A 26,440-nucleotide genomic window follows, 5' to 3' on the forward strand; every position below is an offset into this window, starting at 1 on the left:
GGCTTTTCAGACTTCCCAGCTAAAAGGCCAATACAGTGGTGTTTACATGGTCGGTCCTAGGTGTCCTTGTATGTGGCGTGGCAAATGCCGGAATACAGCTGTGTGTCTGATCCCCTTTTCGAGTTTGTGTCCCGGCTTCATTTGTATGTATCAAATGGTCTGTAGTTCTGTCTCCAGGACCATTTGGTTTTTGTTTCATTTCGTTTTTTTTTTTTTTTTTTTTTTTTGTTTGGCTTGAATATATGTATGTCTAGTATCTGTAAATGTGGGTGACAGAGTGGACACGCTTGTAAATGAGGGCATACCCTGTGCTTTTGGCCTGGTGACTCTGGATGGCATGTTTTCTTAGCACATGTCCATACAGCCCCTGTGCTACTGGGCACCGCTCTCTGTTGTACAGGATTGTGTAGCGCCATTGGACAGGGCTTTTTGTTTGTTTGTTATATATATATTTTTGAGATAGGGTTTCTACATAGCTCTAGTTGTCCTAAAACTCACTACGTAGACCAGGTTATCCTCAAACTGAGAGTTCCACCTGCCTTTGCCTCCCAGGTGCTAAGATTAAAGGCATGCACCCACCGGGTCCAGCTTGGTTCTGTTTGTTTCGTTTTTGTTTTTGTTTTTGTTTTTTATACAGAGAGTATGCATTCCTGAGCTGGCCTGAAAGTTAGAACATACTCCCATGTCTAGCCTGGAACTTGAGGTCCTCTGACCCAGATTCCCAAAACACCATGGTTATGTTGTGAGGGTCTTAACCGTAACTGTATTCCAAAACTTAGGATTCCCGGCAGCAGCATGTGTGTCTGTGTCTGTTGTCCCTGTGTCACCATCATTCAAGCACCTGTTCCAATATCACCGAGAATATGTCCGTGGGGGTTGGGTGGGGGGAGGGTGTTTCCTTTGCCACTTCTGGAGGATGAGAAGCTTCTGGAAGGGATGGGACCAGGTTCCGGGCTAGCACTGGGGAGATGGCACCTGGCTGAGGCTGGCCCTGCCACCACTTTCCTTCTATGACTCCACGACACAGCTTTTGGGTTTCAAGGCTTAGGTCTGGAAAACTGTGCACTCTTGATCTAGCCAGAAGGAGGAGGCAGCGTGGGCTCTGTCCATGGTCAGTCCTCCCCATCCCCCACCCCCGCCGCTTGCCCCTAGTACTGTGTGACCTCCTGTATGTTACCTCTTTCGCCTCTTATGCAGTATGGAAATGGGTTCCTTTACCCCAGCCTTGTTGGCCATGGGCGATTCAGAGGAGGTACTCAGAGAAGTGTTTAGGGTGAACAAGTTGCTTCTGCCCCGAGGTGGTAGCACGTGACACCCCCAACCCCCACCCCCAGGGAGGACAGTACTTGTCACACTCCTGGCCACCACACAGCCCCTTCAGTGTCTGAGAGTTCTGTGTTCCTGTACCCGAGGCCGAGCCCTTGATTAAATGTCCTGAGGACACATCAGTCACCCCCAGCTCTGGAAAAACCCTTCCTCCCCAGTCTCAGTTTCTTCATCTGTAAAACTTGGATAGATTGAACGGCATATAAGGTTTACAAGGTCTTTCCTTGTGCTTGCTTGATCCCTCCATGGGTGGTCTCCAGGACTTGGCATATGTCGGCATATGTTGGTCATATGCCCTTCTGGAGTTCACAGAGGTCTGAGAGTTGAGGTTATAGGAGGCTGTCCTCCAAAGGGATTGGGGTCCATCCTGAGCTAATGGCTAGAAGTGCTAAGGATATCTGTTCCCACAATCCATCCCCACTTCACAGAGAGCAGAAGGGTCCCCACAGATCTCCAGGCATGGGCAACATGGCTAGAGAGCACAGTATATTAACCCATAGGCCCAGCCCCTCTGACTGGCAGCAGTGTAATGATACTGGACAAGTCCCTTGTTCTCTTCGAGTCTCGGTGTTCCTAACTGGGAAATGGAAGTGACCTGCTGACCTCAGGGGGAGTTGATCCAGTTGGCTGTACCTAGTCCGTGCTGCCCATCAAGGGGACAGCTTGCCGTCCTCTGCCCAAGTTGCGGGCTCAGCTCTCCCCGGGGGTCAAGAGAGGAGAGGACAAGGGAGAAAGAGCCAATGAAGTTTAACAATTATCCCTGCCTTGGGAATAATTCACCAGCCGGAGGGGGCTCCGCTCTGAACACTCAGAAGTCCTAGGAACGGTTCAGCGAGAAGACAGCAGAAATGAGGAACAGATACAAGACGCCTGCTGAGGGAGTTCTCGGCTGCCGAGAAGAGTTTAATTTCACAGACAGTTCTAGAACTTACCGTGTGCCAAGCATTTCCAGCTGACTGACTCACTGACTGTGGACAGCTCCGAGAGCTGACCATGCTCTGTCTGACAGGTGGAGGGGGGCAATGACAAGAAATAGCCCAGTACCATGAGACCAATTGGGAATTAGATCCAACGCTATGAAACCTCAGAGTCTCTGCTTCAGCATACCACAGCCCTCTCCGGTTTGCAATAGGACATTCCCTTAGGAATCCAAGGTCAAATGCTGAGACTCTCTCTATAGAAAGGCCCTCGTGTGTGTGTGTGTGTGTGTGTGTGTGTGTGTGTGTGTGTGTGTGTGTGTGTTGCTCACATGCATGGACTTCTGTTTAGGAGAAGGGGATTATTTATCATCTCCAAATGGTGACTTTTTTTTTTTTTTTTTGAGACAAGGTCTCAATGTAGCCCAGACTGCCTTGGAACTTAACATTTAGCTGAGTCTGGCCTTGAACTCTTGATTCTCCTGTCTTTACCTCCCAGGCAATGAGATTTTCTAAAGAGTTTATATGTGGTGGAAGATTTGCTTATAGAAAAAGTACAATCTTTTGATATGTGTGTTAATATACATACATACATATTTTATGATACATAAACTATATATACATACACACACACACACACACACACACACACACACACACACACACACACACACACACATATATATTTGAAAACCAACTGAACCAGTTAAACTGATCCCTTTGCAGTTGGGGAGATTAGGGCCAGGGAACGGAGCTGGTCCAAGACCAGAGGTGAGTTAAGCACCAGTACAAATTGCCCAGGACTTTTGGCACACAAGCTGAAATCTCTTTTGCCAGAGGTTTTGAGTCTGTTTTCCTTACACTTGGATGGGGAGATGGCTTCTAGTCTGTGGTTCCCACATCTGCCCGGATGTGGCACCTCTGTCAGCACCCACCCCAGAGGCAAAGAAAAAAAGTGTTCTTTGTGTATCTTTCTACTCTTTGAGAGGCTCTGTGGAGTCTGAAGGCTAAGTTCAGGACCCTCTGGTCCAGTTCTTCTGATGACAAAATGGCTGGGTAGTCACTGTCCCCAAAGCTCCTAATTAAGAGACTGTGGTGGTGAGGTGTCCATCCCTTCCTGAGGAAGCTGAAGCAAGTCCTTGCAGGCACTCCAGGAGATCCACAGCACAGTTGGTTCTGATTTACAGACTGGAAAGTGAGACTCCAGAAGCCACTTGACACTGAGGGGAACAGGAAGGAGTTGACATAGCCCTTAGCCATGGGTAGCCTGTTGTTTCAGGCTTGGTTTTGGTTTTGTTTTGCTCTCTACCCCTCCTGGATCCTCACTTACCCTCTTTTGGCGCAGACACATCCCCATCTGAAGGTGCCAACCTCAACTCATCCAACAGCCTGGGTGTCAGTGCCCTGTGTGCCATCTGTGGCGATCGGGCCACTGGCAAACACTACGGAGCCTCAAGCTGTGACGGCTGCAAGGGATTCTTCAGGAGGAGCGTGAGGAAGAACCACATGTACTCCTGCAGGTGAGGAGCCAGCTTAGGCCTTAACTTTCCCAGCCGGGACACGGGTATATTGGGATTCATGTCCTCTGAGGGTCCATCTTGAGGCGTCTACCCTTCCAGACATTCAAAGACAGTCTGGTTTCTTAGGAGCATCTGTGGACTCAGGGGCGAGCAGCTACCTCTTAGCAACTGCCTAACGACCTTAGAGAGGTTAGGACCAGCCCTCCAACCTCCTCTTTTTCTAGGTCCTAACAAGGCATTGGCCCTAAGTCTTTCCAGCTACCCCAGTGGGCCCCCCCCAAGATTATGAAAATTCTTCTTTCAAAAGCATCTCTCATTTTGGATAAGAACAGTAAAATACTAGAAGCGGGTGACTGAGACATTGCTCCGTGACAAGCCTGCATTATACCACTGTCACCTGCCAGTGCCCTTTTGATGTGGTAACGATTATTATCCTCATTTTGTAGATGGGGATGGCTATGTCTGGGAGGGCTAAGAATTTACCTGAAGCCAACCAACTTAGGTGAATGCTGGAGACAATATTGAAAGCCATCCCCTCTCCCTCAACCTTTACCTGCTGTGGACTAACAACTGACTTTAAGCCATATCCAGCGGCATGCTAAGGGCTATGAGCACCCATAGGATGTGGTAGAAATAGCTGGTACCCCAGAGGCTAAGGTTTCCAGTTCAGCTCCACTGCCAACCAAGTGATGAAAGTCACATGCCACCTTTCTGGGCTTCAGTTTCCTATGCTGAGTGGGACAGAATGGACTTTTTCAGATAGGCCACAGACCCTCTGGCTTCTGGTTAACATTAGTGCTCTTGAGATGCAAACATGGAGCAGGGAGGCTGGGGGTTGACTGATAGCGGGGTCCTGATTCTGTCCTAAGAGGGAGAGGCTATTTCTCCTCCATCCAACCATCCAACGTCCTCTCCAGGTTTAGCAGGCAGTGCGTGGTAGACAAAGATAAGAGGAACCAGTGTCGTTACTGCAGGCTCAAGAAGTGCTTCCGGGCTGGCATGAAGAAAGAAGGTGAGCCCCAGCCCCCCCACACCCCTGCCCCACCTGCACGAAGGCTCCAACCAACCCCGCATTTACAACTGTAGCCATACTTTATGGCTCCGTGACAGGCCCTGGGATGACTGGCTAATGGCTGAGAGGAGGGAGGGCCTGGAGATCTGACCACAGGGAGTGGCTGGGCTTGGTCTTGAGAAAGATTCAGAGATAAAGCTCCCACTCACTCACTTCAGCTCCCAGCAACTGCCACTGGGCCTTCCTGTGCTACCATGAGGCGGCCAAGATGGACGCTCTTTCTAATGGATACAGCAAGCATTAGAAAAAACACAGAACACGACACAGCAAACACCCAAGGGCCTGCCACCGAGTCTTCACTAATATGAACAGAGGGCCTTATTTTGAGTTTCCTGGCCAAAGACAGGCACCACAATCCTCTTAGTCCTCATTGCTGGGTATCAGGTTGTTTCTGGAAATTTCCCCCTCCTAACAGTGGACTGATCTAATCAATCCAGCCTGGATGGTGGAGATGGACTTACAGCGCACACAGTGTCCTCTAACTCTGCCCCGGCCAACTCCTGCATCAGACACGGAGCTGCCTCTTCCCTGTGTCGCAGGTCATTTCATTCCCATAGCTGCTCTGAGAGGCTGGAACGAATACTATCCCCCACTCATAGCAGAAGCAACTGAGGACCGCAGTGGTTAGTCCCCTTGCTGCAGCTCCCATCCACGGCAGTTACTGGACGAGCAGAGCTCCCAACTCCAGTTTGATGCTGTGTGGACACCTCAGTGCTGCCTACACTGTGCCCTCCAGGCCCCATTTATGACAGTTTTCAGCGGCCAGACCTGGAACACGGTAGTGGAGCTGGCAAACATGCAGAGCCCTGGGCCACTCCCTGCCTACAAAAAAGAGAAAGAAAGAAAGAAAAAAAGAAGGAAAGAAAGAAAGAAAAAAAGAAGGAGAGAAAGAGAGAGAGAGAGAAAGGAAGAAAGAAAGAGAAAGAAAGAAAGAAAGGGAAAGAAAGAAAGAGAGAAAGGAAGAGAGAAAGAGAGAGAGAAAGGAAGGAAGAAAGAAAGAGAAAGAAAGGAAGGAAGGAAGAGAGAAAGAGAGAGAAAGGAAGGAAGGAAGAAAGAAAGAAAGAAAGAAAGAAGAAAGAGAGAGAGAAAGAAAGAAGAGAGAGAGAGAGAGGAAAGAAAAAAAGGAAAGAAGAATTATTTTTCTCATGCTCGAAAATTAAAGAAAAAAAATCTTTATAAACTTTTTCCCCCAACTAAAGTCTTCTTCTGGCCCACACTGTTCTCTTCTCGCCAGACTGTCACGCACATGCACATGCACACATAGACACCGTCTCTCTCTCCCCTCCCCTCCTTTCTCCTCCTCCCTCTCCCTCCCCTTCCCCTCTCTTTCTCTCTTTTTCACCCCTCCCCCATCTCTGAATCAAGAACCTGGGCTCCAGCTCATGCTGGGCTGAGAGAGACAGAAGGTGAGGTAAAGGTGACAGCCTCCCTGCCCAGTTTCTGCCCTCCTTCCTCAGATCATTCTTCCTTCCCTCCCCTCAGAAGGGCCCTTACAGGTATTCGGTGCAAGTTGAGGAGTTTTGTTGGAAAGTTAGAGCCTAAGGATCCCACCACACACACCTCATTCTAGCAGGCCTCCACTGCTCTGACATAGAGGCCTATGCCCCCTCCCCCTTCCCCTGCTGTTTCCCATGGGCTCCCCGGCTAACCTCATCTTCTCTTTGAGGTTCCCTATGTGGAAGGGGAATGTGGTGTATGTGTGAATATCAGAGACAAGATGAAGGACTCCAGCCTAAGGGCTTCCTCTTGTACAGTTCCTATAGCTGGTGATTCTCTTACCCAGTTTCCTGGGATAGTAAGCACCGGATGATTACCATAAGCACTGTGTTTCAGAATGAGTCTCTCCTATAGAATTTTCAGCAGGTGGGAGGAAAGTGGGCAGGCCAACGGAGCTAGCTAGTAAGTCTAGCATGTGGTCATGTGGCTTTGGTTAAACAGAGTTTTTAGGGAGAAACTAAGGGAGGCTTCCAGCCCTACCTGGGCTCTACTTTTTCAGATGATCCACAAAGCCAAGCAACTCAAGATCCTAGCTCCTGAGAGAGGAGGAGACCTACCCCATCTGTTCATAGTTCAGCCTTGAAACGAACTGCTTGCTTCTTTGGGCTGGGAAATAAACCAACCTTCTGTCAGGGAGACAGGAGAGCCACTGAGTCACTGACAGATAGTGCTAGCCAGTAAACCCGTGTGTGTGTGTGTGTGTGTGTGTGTGTGTGTGTGTGTGTGTGTGTGTGTGTGTGTGTGTGTGCATGTATTATTGAGAGATTGTAAGGTACAAGTAGACCAGGAGGGCAAAGCATCCTGGGGGATGTCTTGGGCAAGCACAAACAAGGCTATTGGGAGATCTGCCTGTCCCCAAAACCCTTCCTCAGCTTGATGGAAAGATCCCAAAGCCACTGACCAGGTGACTGGGGTATGTTTTCATTATTTTCCTGTCAATGTCTCCTGCACATGAACTTAATGGACTGGACATCCTAAAGTTCTCAAGATCAGAAAGTGAGCTGGAAACAAGGCTTGCAGAACAGCTAGGGCTAGTGAAAGGGGGATCTACCCGGTTCTCAGGTAGGGAAACTAAGGCAAGAGCAGAGATATGACGTGCTGGGATAGAGTGAAGTTTAGAGTCTCTCAGAACCAAGCCTTCAAGCTCTCTGGATTGAAATTTGGAAAGATCCTCTTGGGGTGGCACATTCTGTTCTTGGTGACTTAAACCTCTGGCATAGCCTTGGAGAGCTCACAGGTCCGTGAGCCCTAGACAGAGGATGGGCCACAGAGGCCACAAGGAGCTTCCCTGGAGGAGGCAGACTGGGAGAGGGGGAGTCTTGGGTGTTAGTGAAGAAGAAGACAGCTGATGGAAAAATCTGTCCTGTGACTGAAGCTAGGGAGAGGGACACCTGCACGGCCTTGGCTCCCAGGCCCAGGACAAAAGCCCAGCTGCTGGCAGCAGAAAGCCAGGCCAGAGACCACAACCAAGAAGTACAGGAGAGGCCTAGCCCACCCCGTAGGACCTTCCTCCCAAGCCCAGCTGAACCCCTACGGCCCACCCAGGGCTCTCTAGGAAGACAGGCTCACGTCCTCTCCACCTCTGTCCTGTCGGTTAATATTCAATGGAAGTTACATTAGGTCCCCGACCCTGCTAATACTGCGCAAACATTAGGAAAACATCATTCCGTGGCTGAGCTTGAGGGTGCTGATAAGAGTCGGCTAACCTTGAGGATCTCTATCCACAGCTGCTGACAGCGTCTTTCATTCCGCCCGCCTCCCCGCAGCGCCCAGTGGGGGCAGGCGACAGGGCAGGCTGGGCTGCCAGGGAGGGGTGTGGTAGGCTGGTACAACCAGTGCGGTGGAGGGATTTGTACACCTCAGGGTCTCTGCCCTATCCTGACCTACCTTTCTGTCTCTGGGTGTTTGAGTAAGATCTTACTTTTTCTTTTCTAGATTTATTATTATTTTAATCATTACTGGGCTGTGCGTGCGTGCGTGCGTGCGTCCGCGCAGGCACACTCAGAAGGCAGAAGAGGGCATTAGATCCCCTGGAGCTGGAGTTACAGGTGGTTGTGAGTTGCCTGATGTGGGTGCTGGGAACCAAACTCACATCTTCTGTAAGAGTGGGACAGTCTCTCACCAAAACTGAGCCGTCCTTCCAGGCCTCATTATGTGTAATCCAAGCTGTGATTGTCTCCACTTCCCAAATGCTGGGATTACAGACATGAGCCACTGTGTCCGGCTCTAGATTTCAACACTCTGAAATCAAGAGAAAGTTGGAGGGTAGAATGGGAGTGTGTTCCTTGAAGCCATGTGCTGTCTCATCCAGTGACATCTGTCACTCTGTAAGTATTTACTGCAAACCCACTGTGTGTCGGGTTGTACTGTACGGGCCAGACTGACAGTAAACAAGAGGGAGGAAGGTCTGGCTTTTTGGAGCTTGGGAGCTAGGTAACAAAAGAGTCCCCCAAGAGTTGATACAACTGATACCTTGGGGAAGTTTAAAATAGAAAAAGAGGGCGGAGCCTGGGGCACAGTACCGTGTCAGAGGGGGTTGCAAAAACATTTGAGGTGACAGGGTTTTTTGTTTGGTTGGTTTTTTTAAAAGATTTATTTATTTTATGTATGTGAGTACACTGTAGCTGTCTTCAGACACAACAGGAGAGGGCATCAGATCTCATTACAGATGGTTGTGAGCCACCATGTGGTTGCTGGGAACTGAACTCAGGACCCCTGGAAGAGCAGTCAGTGCTCTTAACCACTGAGCCATCTCTCCAACCTGAGGTGACACTTTTTAAGAAGACTTGCTTAATATTTAATTGTACTCACACACCGGCACACAGTTGTGAGCCATTTGATATGAATTCTGGGAACTGAACTCAGGTCTTCCACAAAAGCAAACCTGCTTTTAACCATTGATCCATATCTCCAACCCCTGAAGGTGAGAGGAAAGGGATTTCAGGCATCGGGAATGTCTGGGGTGACCCTGAGCCATAGACAGCCTGTGTGCATATCCAGATATAGGGAGAGGCAGGTGTGGACAACAACTGAGTGACAGGGAGGTGGGGGCGGGGCAGAGTCCTAAGGACTATGATGAATGATGACAGACATTCTGAGTAGAACGTGATGTGTGACCTGGATGTGTTTAGAGGGATCCCGAGAGCAGCTCACCCTCCAAAGGGTAAATCCAGGAGTCTTGACTCTCAGGACCTCTAGAAGGGCCTAGTGCAGCCCAGGGAAGGATAGTAGAGCCTTCAGGGTCAGAGCAGGGTGATCACCACAGCAGTCCCCATGAACTAGGGACAGTCTGTGTCTGTGTGCAGGGAAGACTCTGCCTGCCAGCCCCTAAGACAGAAGGCGAGGCAAGGAGCAGGCTGAAGGGAAGAAACCTTAGGTAGATGGGGAAACAGTGGCTCCACCCTCCCTCCTTCTTACTTCCACAGTGAGGCCCTCAGACTCCAGGGGACCGGTGGCACAGCAAGAGGACCTTAGGTCCATACTGACTCCACTAAGGGTAGATGGTGGGTCAGAGGTCTGTGAAACAAGGCCGTAGGTTCCTGAATTCTGGAGAGTTCCTGGTGAGGCAGGAAAGAGACTGCTTCCTCTCATTCTCCCAGGTTAGAGAGCAGGATTCCTCCCAGCACTCAGTCCACTGGAACAGCTGGGCCTCTAAGTCCCAGCCTGGGACTTCTGCCTGGCACTTCAGAGTCATTCTGTGTCACTAGGGGACAAGGTCTGCTTATTGGGAAGGGAGGACACCAACAGGCTTGCAAGTAGGAATTGTGGGTTGGAATGTCAGCAACTCTCTCTGTGTGGCTCAGACTGTGGTCTGTCCATGAGCTGTCACTAACCTGTCCCTAGCAGTGGCTTCTCATTTCTTCAGCCTTCTTGTTTGTTGCCTATGGGGCCAGGGGAAGTTTTCGCGTGTGTCGTCTTTGCAAACTGAGAAGATCCTATATGTGGCAGGCAAAATTGGTTCAGTGGAGCAAGGTCCACCAAGCCTGATAACACATACACCATGGCACATGTATGTTGAAACACACACACTCACACACACATACACACATACACACACACACAGACACACACACACAGACACACACACACTCACACACACTCACACACATATACACACACAGACACACACATTCACACACACACACAGACACACACACACACACACACACACACACACACACACACACACACACACACACGGTAAACACCCACCTGCAGCACTCTGGTGACCCTAGTCCAGGTTGAATCCTCTCCTCCCACATCTCCCAACCCTTTAACGATCACAGGACATCCTCCCTCAGCTCAGTGCTCTCCTTACCCCTCTCTGCCTCCTCCTCATAGCCGTCCAAAATGAGCGGGATCGGATCAGCACGCGGAGGTCAAGCTACGAGGACAGCAGCCTACCCTCCATTAATGCGCTCCTGCAGGCAGAGGTCCTGTCTCAGCAGGTACTAAGGAATCTTCTTAATAACCTGGGCTCCCTTCTAGGGGGAACTTACTTCTATTTCTGTCTCCCCCAACCAGACCCTGGAGGCCCACAGGGACAGGGCCCTAGGTACCACAGAAGGAAAACCAAACTCAACATCACAGACTGGTTTGTGGCAGATCAAACTCAAACTTAGGTCTGGCACCCTTGGGCACTGTCTAGTTCATCCCATTGCCAGAGTTCATAGGCCACACACACTGATCTCTTGGAGATCTCAAGAACCAAACAGAAGTAACCATTGCTACAGGTGGCAAATGGGCTCAGCCAACCACTGGCTGTGTGACCTCAGGCAAGTCACAGTGCCTCTCTGAGCCATGGTGACCTCGTATATGAGATGAAAGTGGTACTGTCTTCCTCTTCTAAGCCAAGGGATTCCTGGGACTCCAGAGCTCCAAATGGAGTCCTCCCTCCTTAGGAGTCCTCCCCATCCTTTTGCTCAGAGCTTCCTACCGACCTGGCTAGCTGTCACTGGACAGGGAGACCTCCTGGGGTAGGGGCTCTCTGTAAGGGACAGGAAGGGCAGGGAAAGGCCCTCCCCCCAGCATTTCCTTGTCACCTCCTACAGATCACCTCCCCCATCTCTGGGATCAATGGCGACATTCGGGCCAAGAGGATTGCCAACATCACGGATGTGTGTGAGTCTATGAAGGAGCAGCTGCTGGTTCTGGTCGAATGGGCCAAGTACATCCCGGCCTTCTGTGAACTTCTTCTGGATGACCAGGTAAGCATGCTGAGAACAATGGCGGACACTGGGCCATCGGGACCCAACTGACCCCCCAAAAGACATAGCCTTGAGCTGGTTTGATTTTATTCTGTAAAACACGTGTGTCCAGAACTATAAATATTAACTCAATCCCCCAAAAGACTACATAAAGTAGGAATGTGTCCCATCTTCCGGGCGAGGAAACTGGGGCACAGAGAGGTTAAGTAAATTACTCAAGGTCACACAGCCAGCAACCAACGTAACAGGGATTAGGACCAGCCAGAGAAGCTCCAAAGTCCAGACTCCACATCATTCTGCTTTCCCGGAGGCCAGGCCTCAGGAGATCTGACTTAAACTCCGGTTTTAAGGCCAGTTCCCTGTGTGTCTTGGGGCAAATTACTTCTCTCCAAGGCCCAGTGTTCTTATCTGTCAAGTGGGAGTGCTCTTGTTTGGAAAGTCCGGATGGGTCAACAGCATTTCAGCTGGACCTCCGCTGTCCTCCCCAGTGCTGTCTCGTGCTTCCCCCCAAAATGGCTTAAGTCAGCGTTTTGTTTTTCAAGGCACCTTCTCTGGACTATTGGAATGGATCCATGGAGGGGAAGGGTGGGGGTAGGGAGCAGTGCGAGTCTGGATGGATAAGTTTCTGAAATGCCTCATACAACGACTCCAGCTCCATACACACCCCTTGGCCTCCACGGACGGCTTTGCTACCTCCAGAAAAGAGAGGGATTGCCCTCCCAACACTGAAAACACCCGCTTTTCCATATGAGTCTGACGTTGCCTTGTCTCCTTTCTTTCTTTTTCTTTTTCTTTTTTTTTTTTTTTGAGGTGGGGGGATTGTTGCTTTGAGACAAGATCTCACTACGTAGCCTTGGCTGTCCTGGAACTCACTCTGTAGACAGGCTGGGTTTTTTTTTTGTTTGTTTGTTTGTTTGTTTTGTTTTTTGGAGCTGGGGACCGAAACCAGGGCCTTGCGCTTGGTAGGCAAGCGCTCTACCACTGAGCTAAATCCCCAACCCCAGACAGGCTGTTCTTAAACTCACAGAGATCCGCCTGCCTCTGCCTCCTGAGCACGAGGTTTAAGGTATGCACCACCATGCCTGGCTGCATACAGTCTCTTAGTCTCTCAGTTCCAGCTGCTCCTCTGTGCAGAAGCCAGCCATCACCCCCAGCCTCTAAAAACATCTATAAGAAAGCCATGGCCCTCTAGGTCAACACTGGCTTGGTTGGTCTTTGCCTCTCCCCGAGGCTGAACCCTGGATGCAGCTCTCCTTTAGAGAGCTGACAGTCAGGGATCGTGTCCGAGCTGTCCCTGCTTTCTCCCACTCCTCCTCATGCCTCAGCCCCTGTCCCTCTGCTGGAGAGCCCGAATTAATGTTTAACGCCCCCTGTTCCTTCCCAGGAACTTAAGAGGACAACAAGATACCCCCAAGCTGAGCAATTGTTAACCTCTATTTCCCACCCAAACCTCCCTGGCTGGAGCTCAGAGCATTCTCTGAGGGCAGTGATGGGTGGCCAGTAACATGGGCCAATCATTAACACCCCCTTGCCTGCCCATACCCCAAAGCTGCCATGTCTGAGGGTTGGACCTGGGAACCTATTCATGGTACACGAGGAGCCCATCTTGCCTAGTGTGGATGAGGCCACCTGGGAGATTTGGGGACATGACCTTCCAAAGGATCCACATTTCCATCGCTCTAGAAGCCATCTTCTTGTTACACTACGTAGCCATTTCCTGGCTTTAGAAGGCCAGCTCTGACTAGACGAGGCCTAAAGAGACAGAGTGATTGGCCTAAAGCCCAGAGCACATTGGCCACCAGGCTGAGATTTGACTTGGTCCTCAGTGTTCTGCAGGCTGAGAGCACACCGGAGCCTACTGGGCAGCGTGCACTCAGTGGTTAGTGTCTTCTGCATCCCTTCCTGTTGCTCACGGAAAACAGTCTCACCTCTAAACTTTCCCATTCCTTCTCATCTTTGGTTTCCCTCATGGTTCCAGCCATGGTGGACTGGAAAGGGGTCGTAAGCAGTAGGCTCAGGAGGAACTGGATCTGGTGAGGAAGTCAGGGTGCTATGCCAGTCATCCCTCCTTTCCTCATTCTTTACTTGGCTTGTTTCATTAAGGGTCTGTGTGTTTCCTGTGTTCTGAGAGCCTCTGGGCTGCACAGCTTTAGAGAGGCTTACCCTGAGCTCCTTTCGATGCAGCCTCCCTGTCTCATTACTCTGTGCTCCCTCCCTCCCTCTCTTTTCCCCCTTCTTCCCATTGCAGCACACCCAATTCCTAGTTTATCATTCTCTTCTCCTCCTCGCTCTCACAGCCTGACAGTTCTATGAGCTCAGAGACCATTGTGTCCCCACACTGTCTAATAGAGTATCTAGGAAGGATGATGAGATAGTTCAACTGGGAAAGGTGTTTGCTGCCAAGGCTGATTCCCAGGACTCACGGGGTAGAAGGAGAGAATCATTGTTCTCTGACCTACACACACACACACACACACACACACACACCTTTTTAGAAGAGCACACAGAAACACCTGACCCTCCCAGCATGCCTTGCTACCTGTGACCACCTACAGAGGTTACCATCCTGTTGCTATGCCCTGGTATTTTCTGGTTGTCGCACTAAGGCCAATGGCTCTAATGCACAGGCGATGTCCCAAAAGGCATCTGAACTTGACCTCAAACTTTAGTCTCTACACACCACGATGCAAAGATAGGACCTGGCAATGGGTCACCTGCCAATCCTGTACTTGGCGTGAGCGCATTTTAAGAACTGGCATCCAGGAGTTGGGGATTTAGCTCAGTGGTAGAGCGCTTGCCTAGCATGCGCAAGACCCTGGGTTCAGTCCCCAGCTCCGAAAAAAGAAGAAGAAAAAAAAAAAAGAACTGACATCCACACGGAAGCTCATGTAAATTCTCTGAGTGTCACAGACTCTTAAAGTGTCAGGGGAATACACGCTCTGTGGGTATCTTTAGCACTGGTGACTTCTCAAACTCAGCGGAGCTTTGGAACCAACTGGGAAGCTCGTTGTCTGTGTATCCCAGGTCCAGCTCATACACACAGAGTCAGAGCCACTGAGGACTGAGCCCAAGACTATGAGTTTCCCTAAAGCACCCTTCACTGTTCCCTGGAACTGGTACACTGGTCGGAACTTAGGACCCACAGCTTTAAAATATCTGGGGCAAGTCGAGGGTCTTTGGGGACCCTGACAAAACCAGGACATAGCTCCTTGCCCAAAGAACACACAAGTTCACGAGCAGAGCAAACAGGAGGTTCCCTGTCTTGGACAGCACATGCCTCCATATTCCTGGTCTTTGAAGAATCCATTCTTTGTTTCGTTTTCCTTTTCTTTTTTTCCGGAGCTGGGGACCAAACCCAGGGCCTTGCACTTGCTAGGCAAGCGCTCTACTGCTGAGCTAAACCCCCAACCCCATGAAGAATCCATTCTTACTGCTCGCTTCACTAGTCATGAGAGGAAGGCAGAGGTTTTATGGTGTGCTCTTCAGAGTTCAGGTAGGCAAGGCAGAGGGAACACTGTTCTGACTTGCCAAGGCCACCGACTTGACTCTGTGCAGCCTCCCACCTGGGGTACAGGTGCCCGACTTCCTGCCTTCTTTCTTACAGGTGGCGCTGCTCAGAGCCCACGCTGGTGAGCACCTGCTGCTTGGAGCCACCAAGAGGTCCATGGTGTTCAAGGATGTGCTGCTCCTAGGTGAGGAGGCTGCCCATCCCAGCCAGAGCTTGAGAGGCGGAGCCTGGCTTGGTGCACCCATGAGAGAAGGGTATCTCGATAGTAACACACAAGGACCAGGCGGGCAGATCAAAACTATCCCAAACTTGATATACTGATGTAAATTGGTAATCCCCGCTACTAAGGAAACACAGGTTTACAAGGTCAGGACATGTCTGAGTGGATTAAATAGGGAGTTCATACCTGAGAAACGTAAGATAATCTTATTATCTTCAACTAAAATAACAAATAGTTTTGTTTTTTTTTAATCTAGTAACCATCAGTTGAGAGCACACTAATAATACCTTGAGCTGGCAAGATGGCTCAGGTGGTAAGGACCTCTTGCCGAAACTTACACCTGAATTCAAACCTAGGGACCCACGTGGTGGGAAGAGAGAGCCAAAGCCCGAGATTGTGCGCTGACCTTTGGGAGCACATCGTAACACACAGATTACTCCCCCAAGACAAACAAATGAAAGGCAATTTAAGAAAACATTTAAGGGGGGCCTGGAGGTATAGCTCAGTGGCAGAACACGTGGTTGCCCATACCCCGACAGCAACAATTAAACTGAGTGTAACCCAGCCATGTTCTTAGGCTTGACCAGAGCACAGGATTCCAGAATCCAGCTCTCCGATGGCTTCCTAATTCAGATGCAGGAGATACAGGTGCAAGGGAGGGAATTCTCCCAGCCTTCAAGTTACAGAGCAGTGTGCTGTCCACAGAATCTCCAGCACATTCCAACGTTCTTTCTGGAGCTGAAAGGAAAGGTGGCCAGGAATGGCACAGCCCTTCCTCCCAGCCCATGTCACCTGAGCCTTCAGGGCATTTAATTTGGAACACTTGTGTAACATCCCTTAGATGCCCAGTACTATGCAAATGTCCAGACATATGTTTTAGTACACCTCTTTCAATACACCATCCCCAGATATTCTTCAGATATTCCTATTTTATAAGGAAACTGAGGGACAGCCCTTAGTGCCTCCTAAGCAGGCCTTGACTTTGTTTCCTTCATCTTGAGTCATGCAGGTGAAAGGAGTTTGGGGGACATGGAAATCCTCTGAAAAAGCCAAGTTCTTAGCTCACCCAGGACTCCAGACAATCACCTTCCTCACACTTGCCTCATATTTCTGATCTGTAAAATGGGCACACTGACCTAGTAACTCCCTCTTAGGAGTATCTACGACACTCTTAATTGCAAACCATAGCCAGAAGGACAGGGGTCAACCGAGGTGATAGTCCCATCTCCTCTACCCATTCAGGCAATGACTACATCGTCCCTCGGCACTGTCCAGAGCTAGCAGAGATGAGCCGTGTGTCCATTCGCATCCTCGATGAGCTGGTCTTGCCCTTCCAAGAGCTGCAGATCGATGATAATGAATACGCCTGCCTCAAAGCCATCATCTTCTTTGACCCAGGTATCATCCACACCTCCTAAGCTGACTTTCACACCCTCAGACCTGCTGTCTCGATCCTGTTGGACTTACAGCCTGTTGGGTTGTCATGACAACCAGAAGTACTTTTCATCAGACCCACTGAGTAGATGAGGCAGACCAGGGTTCTCAGGGCAGAAGAACTCAGCAGGACACCAACTACAAAGACCTGGCTTTTACTTTTCTCATCTTCCTTCTTATCCATTATCCCGAGCATTCTTTTTCCCATCCTCCCAGGGCACCATTATTGTGACTTTTCCATCTCCATTGACTACTGCTGAAGCTTGCAGTGCTATTCTTGTCCCGTCATCTATGGTCAGCGTCTTCGGCTTTTCGCTTGTTGGAACGAAGATACTGGATCCCCCTCCTTTATGACTCTCTCTGTCCTCTCTCTGTTGACTGTGCTGACTCTCATGCCTGAGTTTGCACAGTATGCATGTAGTCGAATCTTGGTGCAACACCTGCTTTTGTTTCTCGGTTATCTCAGGCTTGCGGTGCCCTTTTTACCTGCTGCCTTGCGGACCTGTTGGGCGCGAGGCGCTGTCCTTGGTGCTGGCCCCTGATTTCACAGAGATCAGCCGGATTATCTTAACATGTTACCTGCGAGATAAGAGCTGTTGTCCCCCATTTTCTTTTTTCTTTTTTTTTTTTTTGGTTCTTTTTTTCGGAGCTGGGGACCGAACCCAGGGCCTTGCGCTTCCTAGGTAAGCGCTCTACCACTGAGCTAAATCCCCAGCCCCATGTCCCCCATTTTCAAACAAGAAGATGGAGGTGCACAGAGACTTGTTCAAGCAAGGCCACACAACTAGAAGCTTGCAGAGCACGGATGTGAACTTCAGGCTCTTCATTGATAATGTGGTCTTTCCAACTCATGGTCTTGCTTTCCACTTGCAACTCTCCATTCCCCAGAGAGTAAAGGTCTAGCTCTAGTCCTGTGGTGCAAAGCTTGGGGCTGAGCAGGTGGCCATGGCTCAGCAACAGGTATGATATCGCTGGCTCTAGGGCAGAGTCGGCAGCTTGGCTGAGGGCAGGGGACCTAGTTGAGTCATACAGAACATCCATAAAAGATGATTGGTTGCTGAAAAAAAAGGTGTAAGGTGTGAGTGGTGTGCCTTTCTGCTGGAGGACATGAAGCCTCAGCCGAGTCCCCAGGTGACAGGTGGCAGGGAGGGGGGAATCTCTTGATGTGACAAGTGCAGGGTCTAGATCGTGGGACCTTATCTGTGGGCTGGGAGCCTCAAATTCACATCATGGCTCTTCTAGCAACTGGTTCCATGAGCTTCCCAAGTCTTCTTTATTCCTTTTGCCCAAGATAAGAAGATGCCAGGACTTTCAATAGCTGAGCTCTCATCTAGTGCGTTCAAGATGCTGCATTTGATTCCTAGAGCAGCATAAAAAATATTCAAAAGAGAAATGAGATCCTAAGATGCTGTACTAGACTTCCTATCTTTCTCTGCTTGGTTCTAGGAAGCCACTCCTTATTCTAGAGTAAGCTGGCTATGGAAGACCCTAAATTCTTGCCCCAGCACTGGTTAAAGCTCCCTGGGTTCCAAGGTCAATAAGCCCACAAGTTAGGGGACATTTGGTCTTCACCTGACCACCCTTCCCATTGCAGATGCCAAGGGGCTGAGTGACCCAGGCAAGATCAAGCGGCTGCGGTCACAGGTGCAGGTGAGCCTGGAGGATTACATCAACGACCGGCAGTATGACTCTCGGGGTCGTTTTGGAGAGCTGCTGCTGCTCCTGCCCACTCTGCAGAGCATTACCTGGCAGATGATCGAGCAGATCCAGTTCATCAAGCTCTTTGGCATGGCCAAGATTGACAACCTGCTGCAGGAGATGCTGCTTGGAGGTCTGTAACTCTGGGGGGATGGTCTTTGGGGAGCTGTAGTGCTGTGTCTCTTTGGGACGCAGGCTTCATCTGCATCTGTGTTTGCTGGCCTCTAGACCCCACTGCTTCCTTGATGGGAGCCTTGGACAATCTCCCTTGTCTGTTGGACCTTGGAGAGAAGGAAGGAGGTCCATTTGTTCAGACGCAGAGGGAATAAAATGAGTCAGACAGTCATGTTGTAAGGTGGGGGAGGGTGTCATAGAAATAGACGATAACCAAGTGGATAATAAAAAAATTAAAAAAAGACAAGTCATGCGGGGGCCTTTGGATGAGTCAACCAAGAGGTGCTCCCCTGAAGTGGTGTCTAAGACCAATGGGTAAAAATTACTACATTTTAAAATCTTGGGAAACATTCTAAGCACAAGTCATTTTTTTCCAGGCTCTGAGGTAAGGGAGGGGCATGCATGTGTGAGGCGTGTTGGGTGGAGGAGACGCAGGTGGGAAGTCACTAGAGACCAAGTCCTAAACAAGGCTTGGTGCGCCAGGGTCAAAAATATTGAGTTTTTATCTAGGAGCAAACATGAGCAAACCCTCAGCAGTAGGGAGTCTGTGAGGCAGCCTGGGAAACAGAGGGAGACTTTGGAAGGGAAGGATGAAAGGAAGGAAGGAAGGAAGGAAGGAAGGAAGGAAGGAAGGAAGGAAGGAAAGGAGAGAGGAAGGGAGGGAGGGCAAGAAGGAAAAGAAAAGAAGAAAAGGAAGGAAGGGGGATAGGAAGGAAAAAGGAGGAAATTGTATTTTATTCAGTCTACAACTTTTGTAAAGAGACTGAAAATTAAACTAAAGTTTTAAGCAATCCCGTCTAACTTAGTGATCAATAATGAATTTCAGGGAGCAGGGGATAGAGAAACCCGTCAGGAATATTACTCTATCCCATCATCTGAGATGCTGGTGTCTTGGACTGTGGGAATGGAGCAGGCAGAGAGAGAGAGAGAGAGACTGTCTGGATCCAGCGGATGCTGAAGTGGGCGGTGGCAGAGAGGACAAAGGGTCAAGGGTCAAGGCTGCACTTGTGCTCTGAGTGGTGGAGTCAATGGCGGGATGCTTCACTGATGAGGAAAATGAGAAAATACCTAAATCTGGGTCTGGGGTCAGAAAATCCAGGTCCATTCTGGACTGACACAGCAGGAGCATTAGAAATCCCAAGCTGGGTTACCAAGACCATAAGTACATACATCAGATGGCCCAGCAATGGAGGAAAGGCAGCCCTGGGCTTTCTAGCATTTAGGAGTCAGAAGAAGAAGTGTTATGGAAGCGTTAATCAAAAATAAATAGATAGATAGATAGATAGATAGATAGATAGATAGATAGATACCAGGTAGGGGCATTGGAGAAAAGCAGGAAAACCAGGAAATCCAAGAAAAGCCATGTTTTCAGGAGGACAGGTTGAACAGTGGTGTTAAATGGGGGTGGGGGGCAGGGAAAGGGGCATGGGAGGCGATGGACTAGGGAAGGAGGGAGGAGAGCCACAGCCTGCAGGCTCTCAGTCCTTTTGTTGAGAGCAGTATCAGAGGGCCGGGAGACGGAAACCAGATTGGGAGGGAATCACAGAGTAAGCAATGGCTGAATGGGAAAGAGATGAATCTGATCGGAGGCATGGCAGACAAACCCCCGCTGGGTGGGAGAAGCTGAGGTTGATTCCGAGCCAATGGCCTTAACCACAGACCATGGCATCCGGTCTGAACTAAAAGGAAAACTAAAGACAGCGCCCAGCCACCCTTAGAGAGAAGTGGGGGAGGGTCAGTTCTAACCCATCAATAAGTCTGAAGGATTCTTTCTGGGGTGGGCGACAGTCAGCAGGAGAAGCTGGAACTGGAGGTTTGGCAAGTGTTGGGGTGGTATAGTGAGTGACCCCAAGTGGAAGCCAAGGCTGTCTGCCTCAGTAGCATTGGTTACTTGGGAGACGTGTGACTCCTTTTTGAGGGGAGATATCCCGGGTGTTGCTTAGCTGCGTGTCTGTCCTCTGAGATATGAGTAGAAATTTCTCCAGGAATCACAATTAAAAAAAAACTCCAGAAATTGACCAGTGTCTCCCACAGCGAGAACCACTGGTAGGCAGTAACTCACATCCTTCTCACAATGACCCTGTGACTGGGAGGTTGTTGTAGGTCAGGTGTCATGGCTGCCAGGATCAGGAGCTGTGGTCTGCATCCCAACACATTTGGGTGAGACAACCTCCCTGGATGCTGCTGTCTCGTCTGTAGAATGGATGATAACAGGGTTCACTCTCCAGAAGTAACGGGAGGATCAAATTATGTCCAGTATAGAAAGTGCTTTGAGCCTGTACCCACACGTGAGGGGGGCCCAGCAATTAGTGATCATCTTACTACACAAGCGAAGAGACTACTCTTTGCACTTAAGCTTAGACGTGCCTGCTTTTGTTTGAGGGATAAGCGTCCAAGAGGCAAGGTCGGTCTTGATGAGCAGACTGACTGCCACATTGGAGGAAATGGTGTTTCAAGGCTGTGGTCCTTCTCCAAGACTTCCAATCCTGACTGATGCCTCCTCCTTGTCTACAGGGTCTGCCAGTGACGCGCCCCACGCCCACCACCCCCTGCACCCTCACCTGATGCAAGAACACATGGGCACCAATGTCATAGTTGCCAACACGATGCCCTCTCACCTCAGCAATGGACAGATGTGTGAGTGGCCCCGGCCCAGGGGGCAGGCAGGTGGGCAGCCTGGGGTCAACTCTACAAGGGGTAAGGAGGGGGTCTAAGAAAGAAAAGAAGGCGGGAGAAGATTGCACTAGAAGGGGGAATGAGGGACATAGCTCTCTGTGTTCCCGAGTAGGGAAATGAAGGGGTCGGGTTGTTGATGATTAAAGCTGTTTATTCAGTGCGGCTGCGTCTTCAGGGAGGTGTTTGATGATGTCAACTGTACGAGGCAATCCACTAGGTGAGGGGACCATTGGGAAAACATTTGTGGGCTGAGAATTCCATCTATTAGGTGACCGCGTCTGTTGAAGTAGGCCTGGCCAGATGAATACGGTCATCCATCTGGCAGGAGACCGGTAACTAAGTAGGACTTAGCTCCTCAAAGAACGGGATCATCAATGAGATGAGGTGGCCCCCGGGGCGAAAGGGATTTCATTGAGCCTGGCTGTGGGAAAGTCGTCTGCCAAACGAAAGTAGCCAGTAGCCTGAGACGAGATGCCTTCTCCTTTGTGTTTTTCTTCTGCTAAACATTGAAGAAGGGCCCTGCTAGGCCCTGCTGTCTCGTCTGTAGAATGCATGAAAATGGCTCTCCAGAACTGATATAAAGTGCTTCGAGCCCGTACCCACACGTGAGAGGGGCCCAGCCATTAATGATCACCCTACTCTTATATCTAACATCTTATCTCTGGGCCTCAGCTGCTGTCCTTTCTTCCAAGTCAGGATATATATATTTTTTTTTACCACATATATTATTACTTCGGGGACCAGTCACACCTGGACCCTGGTCTGGGACGAGCAACCTGAGTTTCCATGTTAAATGGTGGCCCGATGGGTAGTAGGGCCTCATGAAATGTAGATTTTAGGGTCTGGACACCTAGAAGTTTGAATCATAACCACCTTAGGGATTGGATTCCTCGTCTTCTCTTATGGAATTACCTCAGCAGGTGGATGAGCTTTCTCTCAGCTCTTTGGTTATTCCCACAGAGGTTGGGTTTTGGGGTAACTTTCACTTCTTTCTCCTTTCAGCCACCCCTGAGACTCCACAGCCATCACCACCAAGTGGCTCTGGATCTGAATCCTACAAGCTCCTGCCAGGAGCCATCACCACCATCGTCAAGCCTCCCTCTGCCATCCCCCAGCCAACGATCACCAAGCAGGAAGCCATCTAGCAAGCCGCCGGGGGGTGGGGGTGAGGCTTCTGCTGGCTCACACCCTCAGAGAGCGCCTGGGTGTAACTTAGTCACGGCAAAGAGGATGTGACAAGAGGGACCAGTCCCAGAGCAGCCACTGAAAGGGCTTGTAGGCCCAAAAACATGCGCTGAGGATCGCATGCATTGCCACCCCTGACCCCACATCCGGAGGGCAGGGCTTTGCCTTGAGGAGACCCCGGCGGGGGGATGTCTTCCGCTGCCTGGACTCTTCTCAAGTTGAAGCTGCCGTCTTCATCTTCCCCTCATATCTTCCCTCAACTTCTTCACCCCTAAAGGACAACCATCTGCAGATGTTGCAGGACCTTGTTTAAAAACAACTCCCTTCTCTCTCAGCTGGGGCCTCTTCCTTCCTGGTGCTGGTCAGGGGGCCTGGAAACAAACCTTCTGAGGTCACATCAGCCTGCATTGTAGTATTCCTCTCTCCTGCTGTCCCAACCTCAGGTGACCTGCTACCTTCCTCTATAGTTACCTTCCTCTGCCATCTGACTTCTCCAAAGCCATCTCACTGGAGGCTGAGGAAGCCATGACAACCATTTTCATTCTGAGAACCTTCTGTAAGCACTGACCTGGGTGAGGTAGAGGGTAGGAGTTGCCATCCCTCCTCTGCCCACATCACGACGATTCTTGCCTCTAGCACTAGGCTATTAACTTTGGAGTGATAGGCCCTATGGCTTTCTACAGCAGAGAACCACCCAAGGGTGGTGATTAAACAGAATGTGGAGAGAGGGTGGCCGCCATTGGGAAAGTACCTAGGAAGAGGCAAGCTTTGTGTTTGTCCCTTGACAGGGAAGGTAGGCTTCTGGCTAGTTTTAGGGGACAGCAGCCTGGACAAAGGCCTATGGGTAGGCAAAATAGTATAGGAGGGAGGCGATGAAGAAATTGGTTCCCATGGAGTTGTGATAGGGCACACGCTGGGGACCATTGAACGACAAACTGAGGTCAGGGGTAGCTGCCGTGCGGGGCTGTCAGAAGATGAGGACAGCATCCTGCAGAGATAGGACTGCTGAGATGGATTGAGGAGGCCATGCTAGAGCCTACGGATGAGACAAAGGGATGGCTCAGAGTTCTCCCAGGACCTGTCAGTCTCTTCCGTACTTCCAGACGACGTCACAAGACGTTAGACAGCCATCATTCCATAGAACCTTCCCTGCAACCCAGACATCATTATGGAAGATATAAGTAGAGGATCTTAACTGCCTCACAGGAAGTTCTTGTCTCCCCTGGTATGGAATTCAGAGAGTTCCTCGTCCTTTACCCGTGTCAAACCCAGAGGCTTACTCTCTCCAGAGCTGGCCAGCCAGAGACTGTTTTAAAGTCCCCTGGAAGTCAAGAATCCAGTTTACTGATAAGAGTAAAGTTGATCCAGGACTCCTGTCCTTTTTTCCCACTGATCTACCCAAGTATTGGTGAGGAGCAGCAAGTCATGGATCCTGGAGGAGGGACCAGTCTAGTCTGGCAGTCAGGGCTGAGGAGTTTGGGTGAGAGGCAGAAAGACAAGAAAGCCTGGGTTTCAGGCTTGCTTGAGGAGCTACATTCAAGGTACATTCTGGAGCTCCTCATCCCCAGCAGGCAGAGATCCACCCCTGGCTAACTCTTGACGACTTTGCGGAGCCCCTATAAAGTGCCTCTGACCAACGGACACAAGAGGAATATCCCCTGGAAATGAACCAAGTGGAAAGAATGAGCTGTGAGACTGGATAGTTATGGTGCCTCAAGCTGATCCTTCTGAGTGGATGGGGCTAGCACCCCAGTGTCCATCAAGCGAGGTCTATCCTTCTGAGTGGCAGGGCTAGCACTCCAGTGTCCAGAAATTCCAGTCTTAATGATAGGTCCTCTGAAAAAGAGGTGCAGAGGAGTAATGGGGCCAGCTGCTTAAAGCAAAAGAATACCCACAGGCCAGGACTGTCAGAACAGGTTGAGTCAACCCCTTAAAGCCAAGTTCTAGGTCTCAAGAGTGGCTTTTCCATGCTCAGAGCCCTCAAGACTTCCTTGGCCACTCTCACTCCAGTGCCCCCAGAGACCCCAGCCAGATTGCTCAGACTGCCCTGCATGAAGGCAGGACAGTTGAACTCCTCTGGTCCTTATCTTCTATCCCTCCATCCCCAGTGACATCATGAGAAGAGTAGGTGATGTTGGGATTTGGTGGTAGCAGTCTTCTGGGGCGGGGGTCAGTCGCTGTCCCAGTCAGTCCTTTCTGAAGGAGAAATCCATTCCACATTATTAACTTGATTACAACGCAGGAAGCACGCGATAAAGGAAAGTCTACTCTTCTGATTGCAAGCTGAAGACACTACGTTGGAGCCTTTTTCTTCTGAGCCTTGTTTCTAGTACATAATACGATGGGACTAAGTAGAAGCTGCTGGTGGGCAAGGGTGGGTGCCACAGTTTTTCCCCAAGAGCAGCCTCTTTACTTCAGGGAATTCTCGGAAACTTTCAGGATTCGGGGGGCTTCCCTGGGAGGAGACGAGAGAGGATTAGAAGCGGACATCCACGGCTTCTTGTGATGACCACGCCTTTTGTCTTTGCTAGAACTCTCTGTGACTTCCCCTGGTGAATTCTAATCACGGACTTCACGCCAAGCATCCGGAAGTACGCTGAGCCCCCATCAGATCAATCAGCACTTTCCTGTGGTTGTGCAAACATCACTGGGTCCCACACTGATCCCCAAGTCCCCACCATCACTGCCCAAGGGGTTAAAAAAGAAAAAAAACCCTCAAAAACAGTTCTTACTTCTGTGTTTTAGCAAAAATTTATCAAACAAAATAAATGATACATATGTTTTCTAAGTCCTTTTACTGGTGTCTTTTCCCACATAGTGTTAGAAATAGGACAGTCTGGCAGCATTTATGGTGGACAAGAATCCTTTCTTTTTAATAACCCTTCCTATCAAGAGGTTAAACTTTATGAATAATCTTTTATCATCTAGATGGGGAAACTGAGGCTCAGGTGATTTTCTATGAAAGTCAAAGGTAGAAATCCAATCTTCCGCCGTGTGTGTGTGTGTGTGTGTGTGTGTGTGTGTGGTGTGCATGTGTGTGTGTGTGTGTGTGTGTTTGTATGTAGAAGGCTGCATATGTATATGTATGCGTATGTTTGTGCTGAGGGAAGACAGAATGACTTCATGTGTTGTTTCAAGGACATCGCCCACCTTGTTTCTGGAGACAAGAAGAGACAAGGTCTCTTGTTGGCATGGAGTTCACTGATTAGGCTGTTAGTGGCCAGCAAACCCTGAGGATATGTTTGTCTTCATTAGGGGGGTTTAAAGCATTTTCCAGGGGCTAGGGAGATGGCTCATTGGTGAAGAACACTGACTGCTCTTCCAGAGGACCAGGGTTCAATTCCCGGCACCTACCTGGTGGCTCACAACCATCTGTAGCTCCAGAACCAGGGAATCTGACTCCCTCTTCTCTCCTCCAAAGACAACAGACAAATGTGGGCCAAAGCATGCATGAAGGGGATATGTCCACGCATATTGAATAAATAAATGTTTTTAAAACCATGTGATTCCACACCTAACTTTTATACATGGCTTCTGGAGTTTGAACTTGGTTCCTCATGCTTGTAAGATAAGCACTTTACCAGCTGATCTGTCTCCCCAGCCCCAGCCCCTGCCTTCTTGACTCTAAGCATCAGGTTTTTGGGGAGAGTGAAAGTTGGTCCTCCTGCCTAAGAGAGGAGTGATGAGGGAGAGGGTAACGGAGAGATTTTTAAGAATAGACAGAGGTTCGAAGATGGAGCCCTTTTTTGGGCCACCTCAACCTTTCAGAAACATGGACGCCAGGATGTCATAAGAGCAAGGATAATGAAGTGCTGTGTATGAGGCTCTAGTGGTCTTTCCCCCTTCGGTAGCTGGCCTGATGTCATCAGTGGCCTGATGTCTTGCCACCGCGGGTCACCTCCTCACATTCCTGTTTGTATATTGGAGGAGGCGTGTGCTGGAGCCAGCCTGTGAAAGCAAAGTGAGGTCAATTTCTCTTCCCAGACATTTTCCTAATACCATGTTG

The 26,440-nt window shown here is 49.9% G+C and overlaps 1 protein-coding gene across 4 annotated transcripts in view; it reads left to right on the forward strand.

The window, feature by feature from the left end:
* Nucleotides 1-25,225, forward strand: part of Hnf4a (hepatocyte nuclear factor 4, alpha) — a 61,539-nt gene extending 36,314 nt beyond the window's left edge. For 2 of the 4 annotated variants that reach the window (NM_001270931.1, NM_022180.2), the window contains 9 exons: nucleotides 3,589-3,763; nucleotides 4,681-4,775; nucleotides 10,674-10,780; nucleotides 11,384-11,539; nucleotides 15,144-15,231; nucleotides 16,510-16,665; nucleotides 18,296-18,532; nucleotides 21,088-21,240; nucleotides 22,252-25,225. In NM_001270931.1, the coding sequence (NP_001257860.1) occupies nucleotides 3,589-3,763; nucleotides 4,681-4,775; nucleotides 10,674-10,780; nucleotides 11,384-11,539; nucleotides 15,144-15,231; nucleotides 16,510-16,665; nucleotides 18,296-18,532; nucleotides 21,088-21,240; nucleotides 22,252-22,394 (1,310 nt within the window). In that variant the 3' untranslated portion in view covers nucleotides 22,395-25,225. The remainder of the gene's footprint in view (nucleotides 1-3,588; nucleotides 3,764-4,680; nucleotides 4,776-10,673; nucleotides 10,781-11,383; nucleotides 11,540-15,143; nucleotides 15,232-16,509; nucleotides 16,666-18,295; nucleotides 18,533-21,087; nucleotides 21,241-22,251) is intronic. The other 2 variants (NM_001270933.1, XM_006235516.5) reach the window with 1 other exon arrangement.
* The last annotated feature ends 1,215 nt before the right edge of the window (nucleotides 25,226-26,440 follow it).

This window comes from Rattus norvegicus, chromosome 3 (assembly GCF_036323735.1).
Source record: "Rattus norvegicus strain BN/NHsdMcwi chromosome 3, GRCr8, whole genome shotgun sequence".
NCBI classification, from domain to species: domain Eukaryota; kingdom Metazoa; phylum Chordata; class Mammalia; order Rodentia; family Muridae; genus Rattus; species Rattus norvegicus.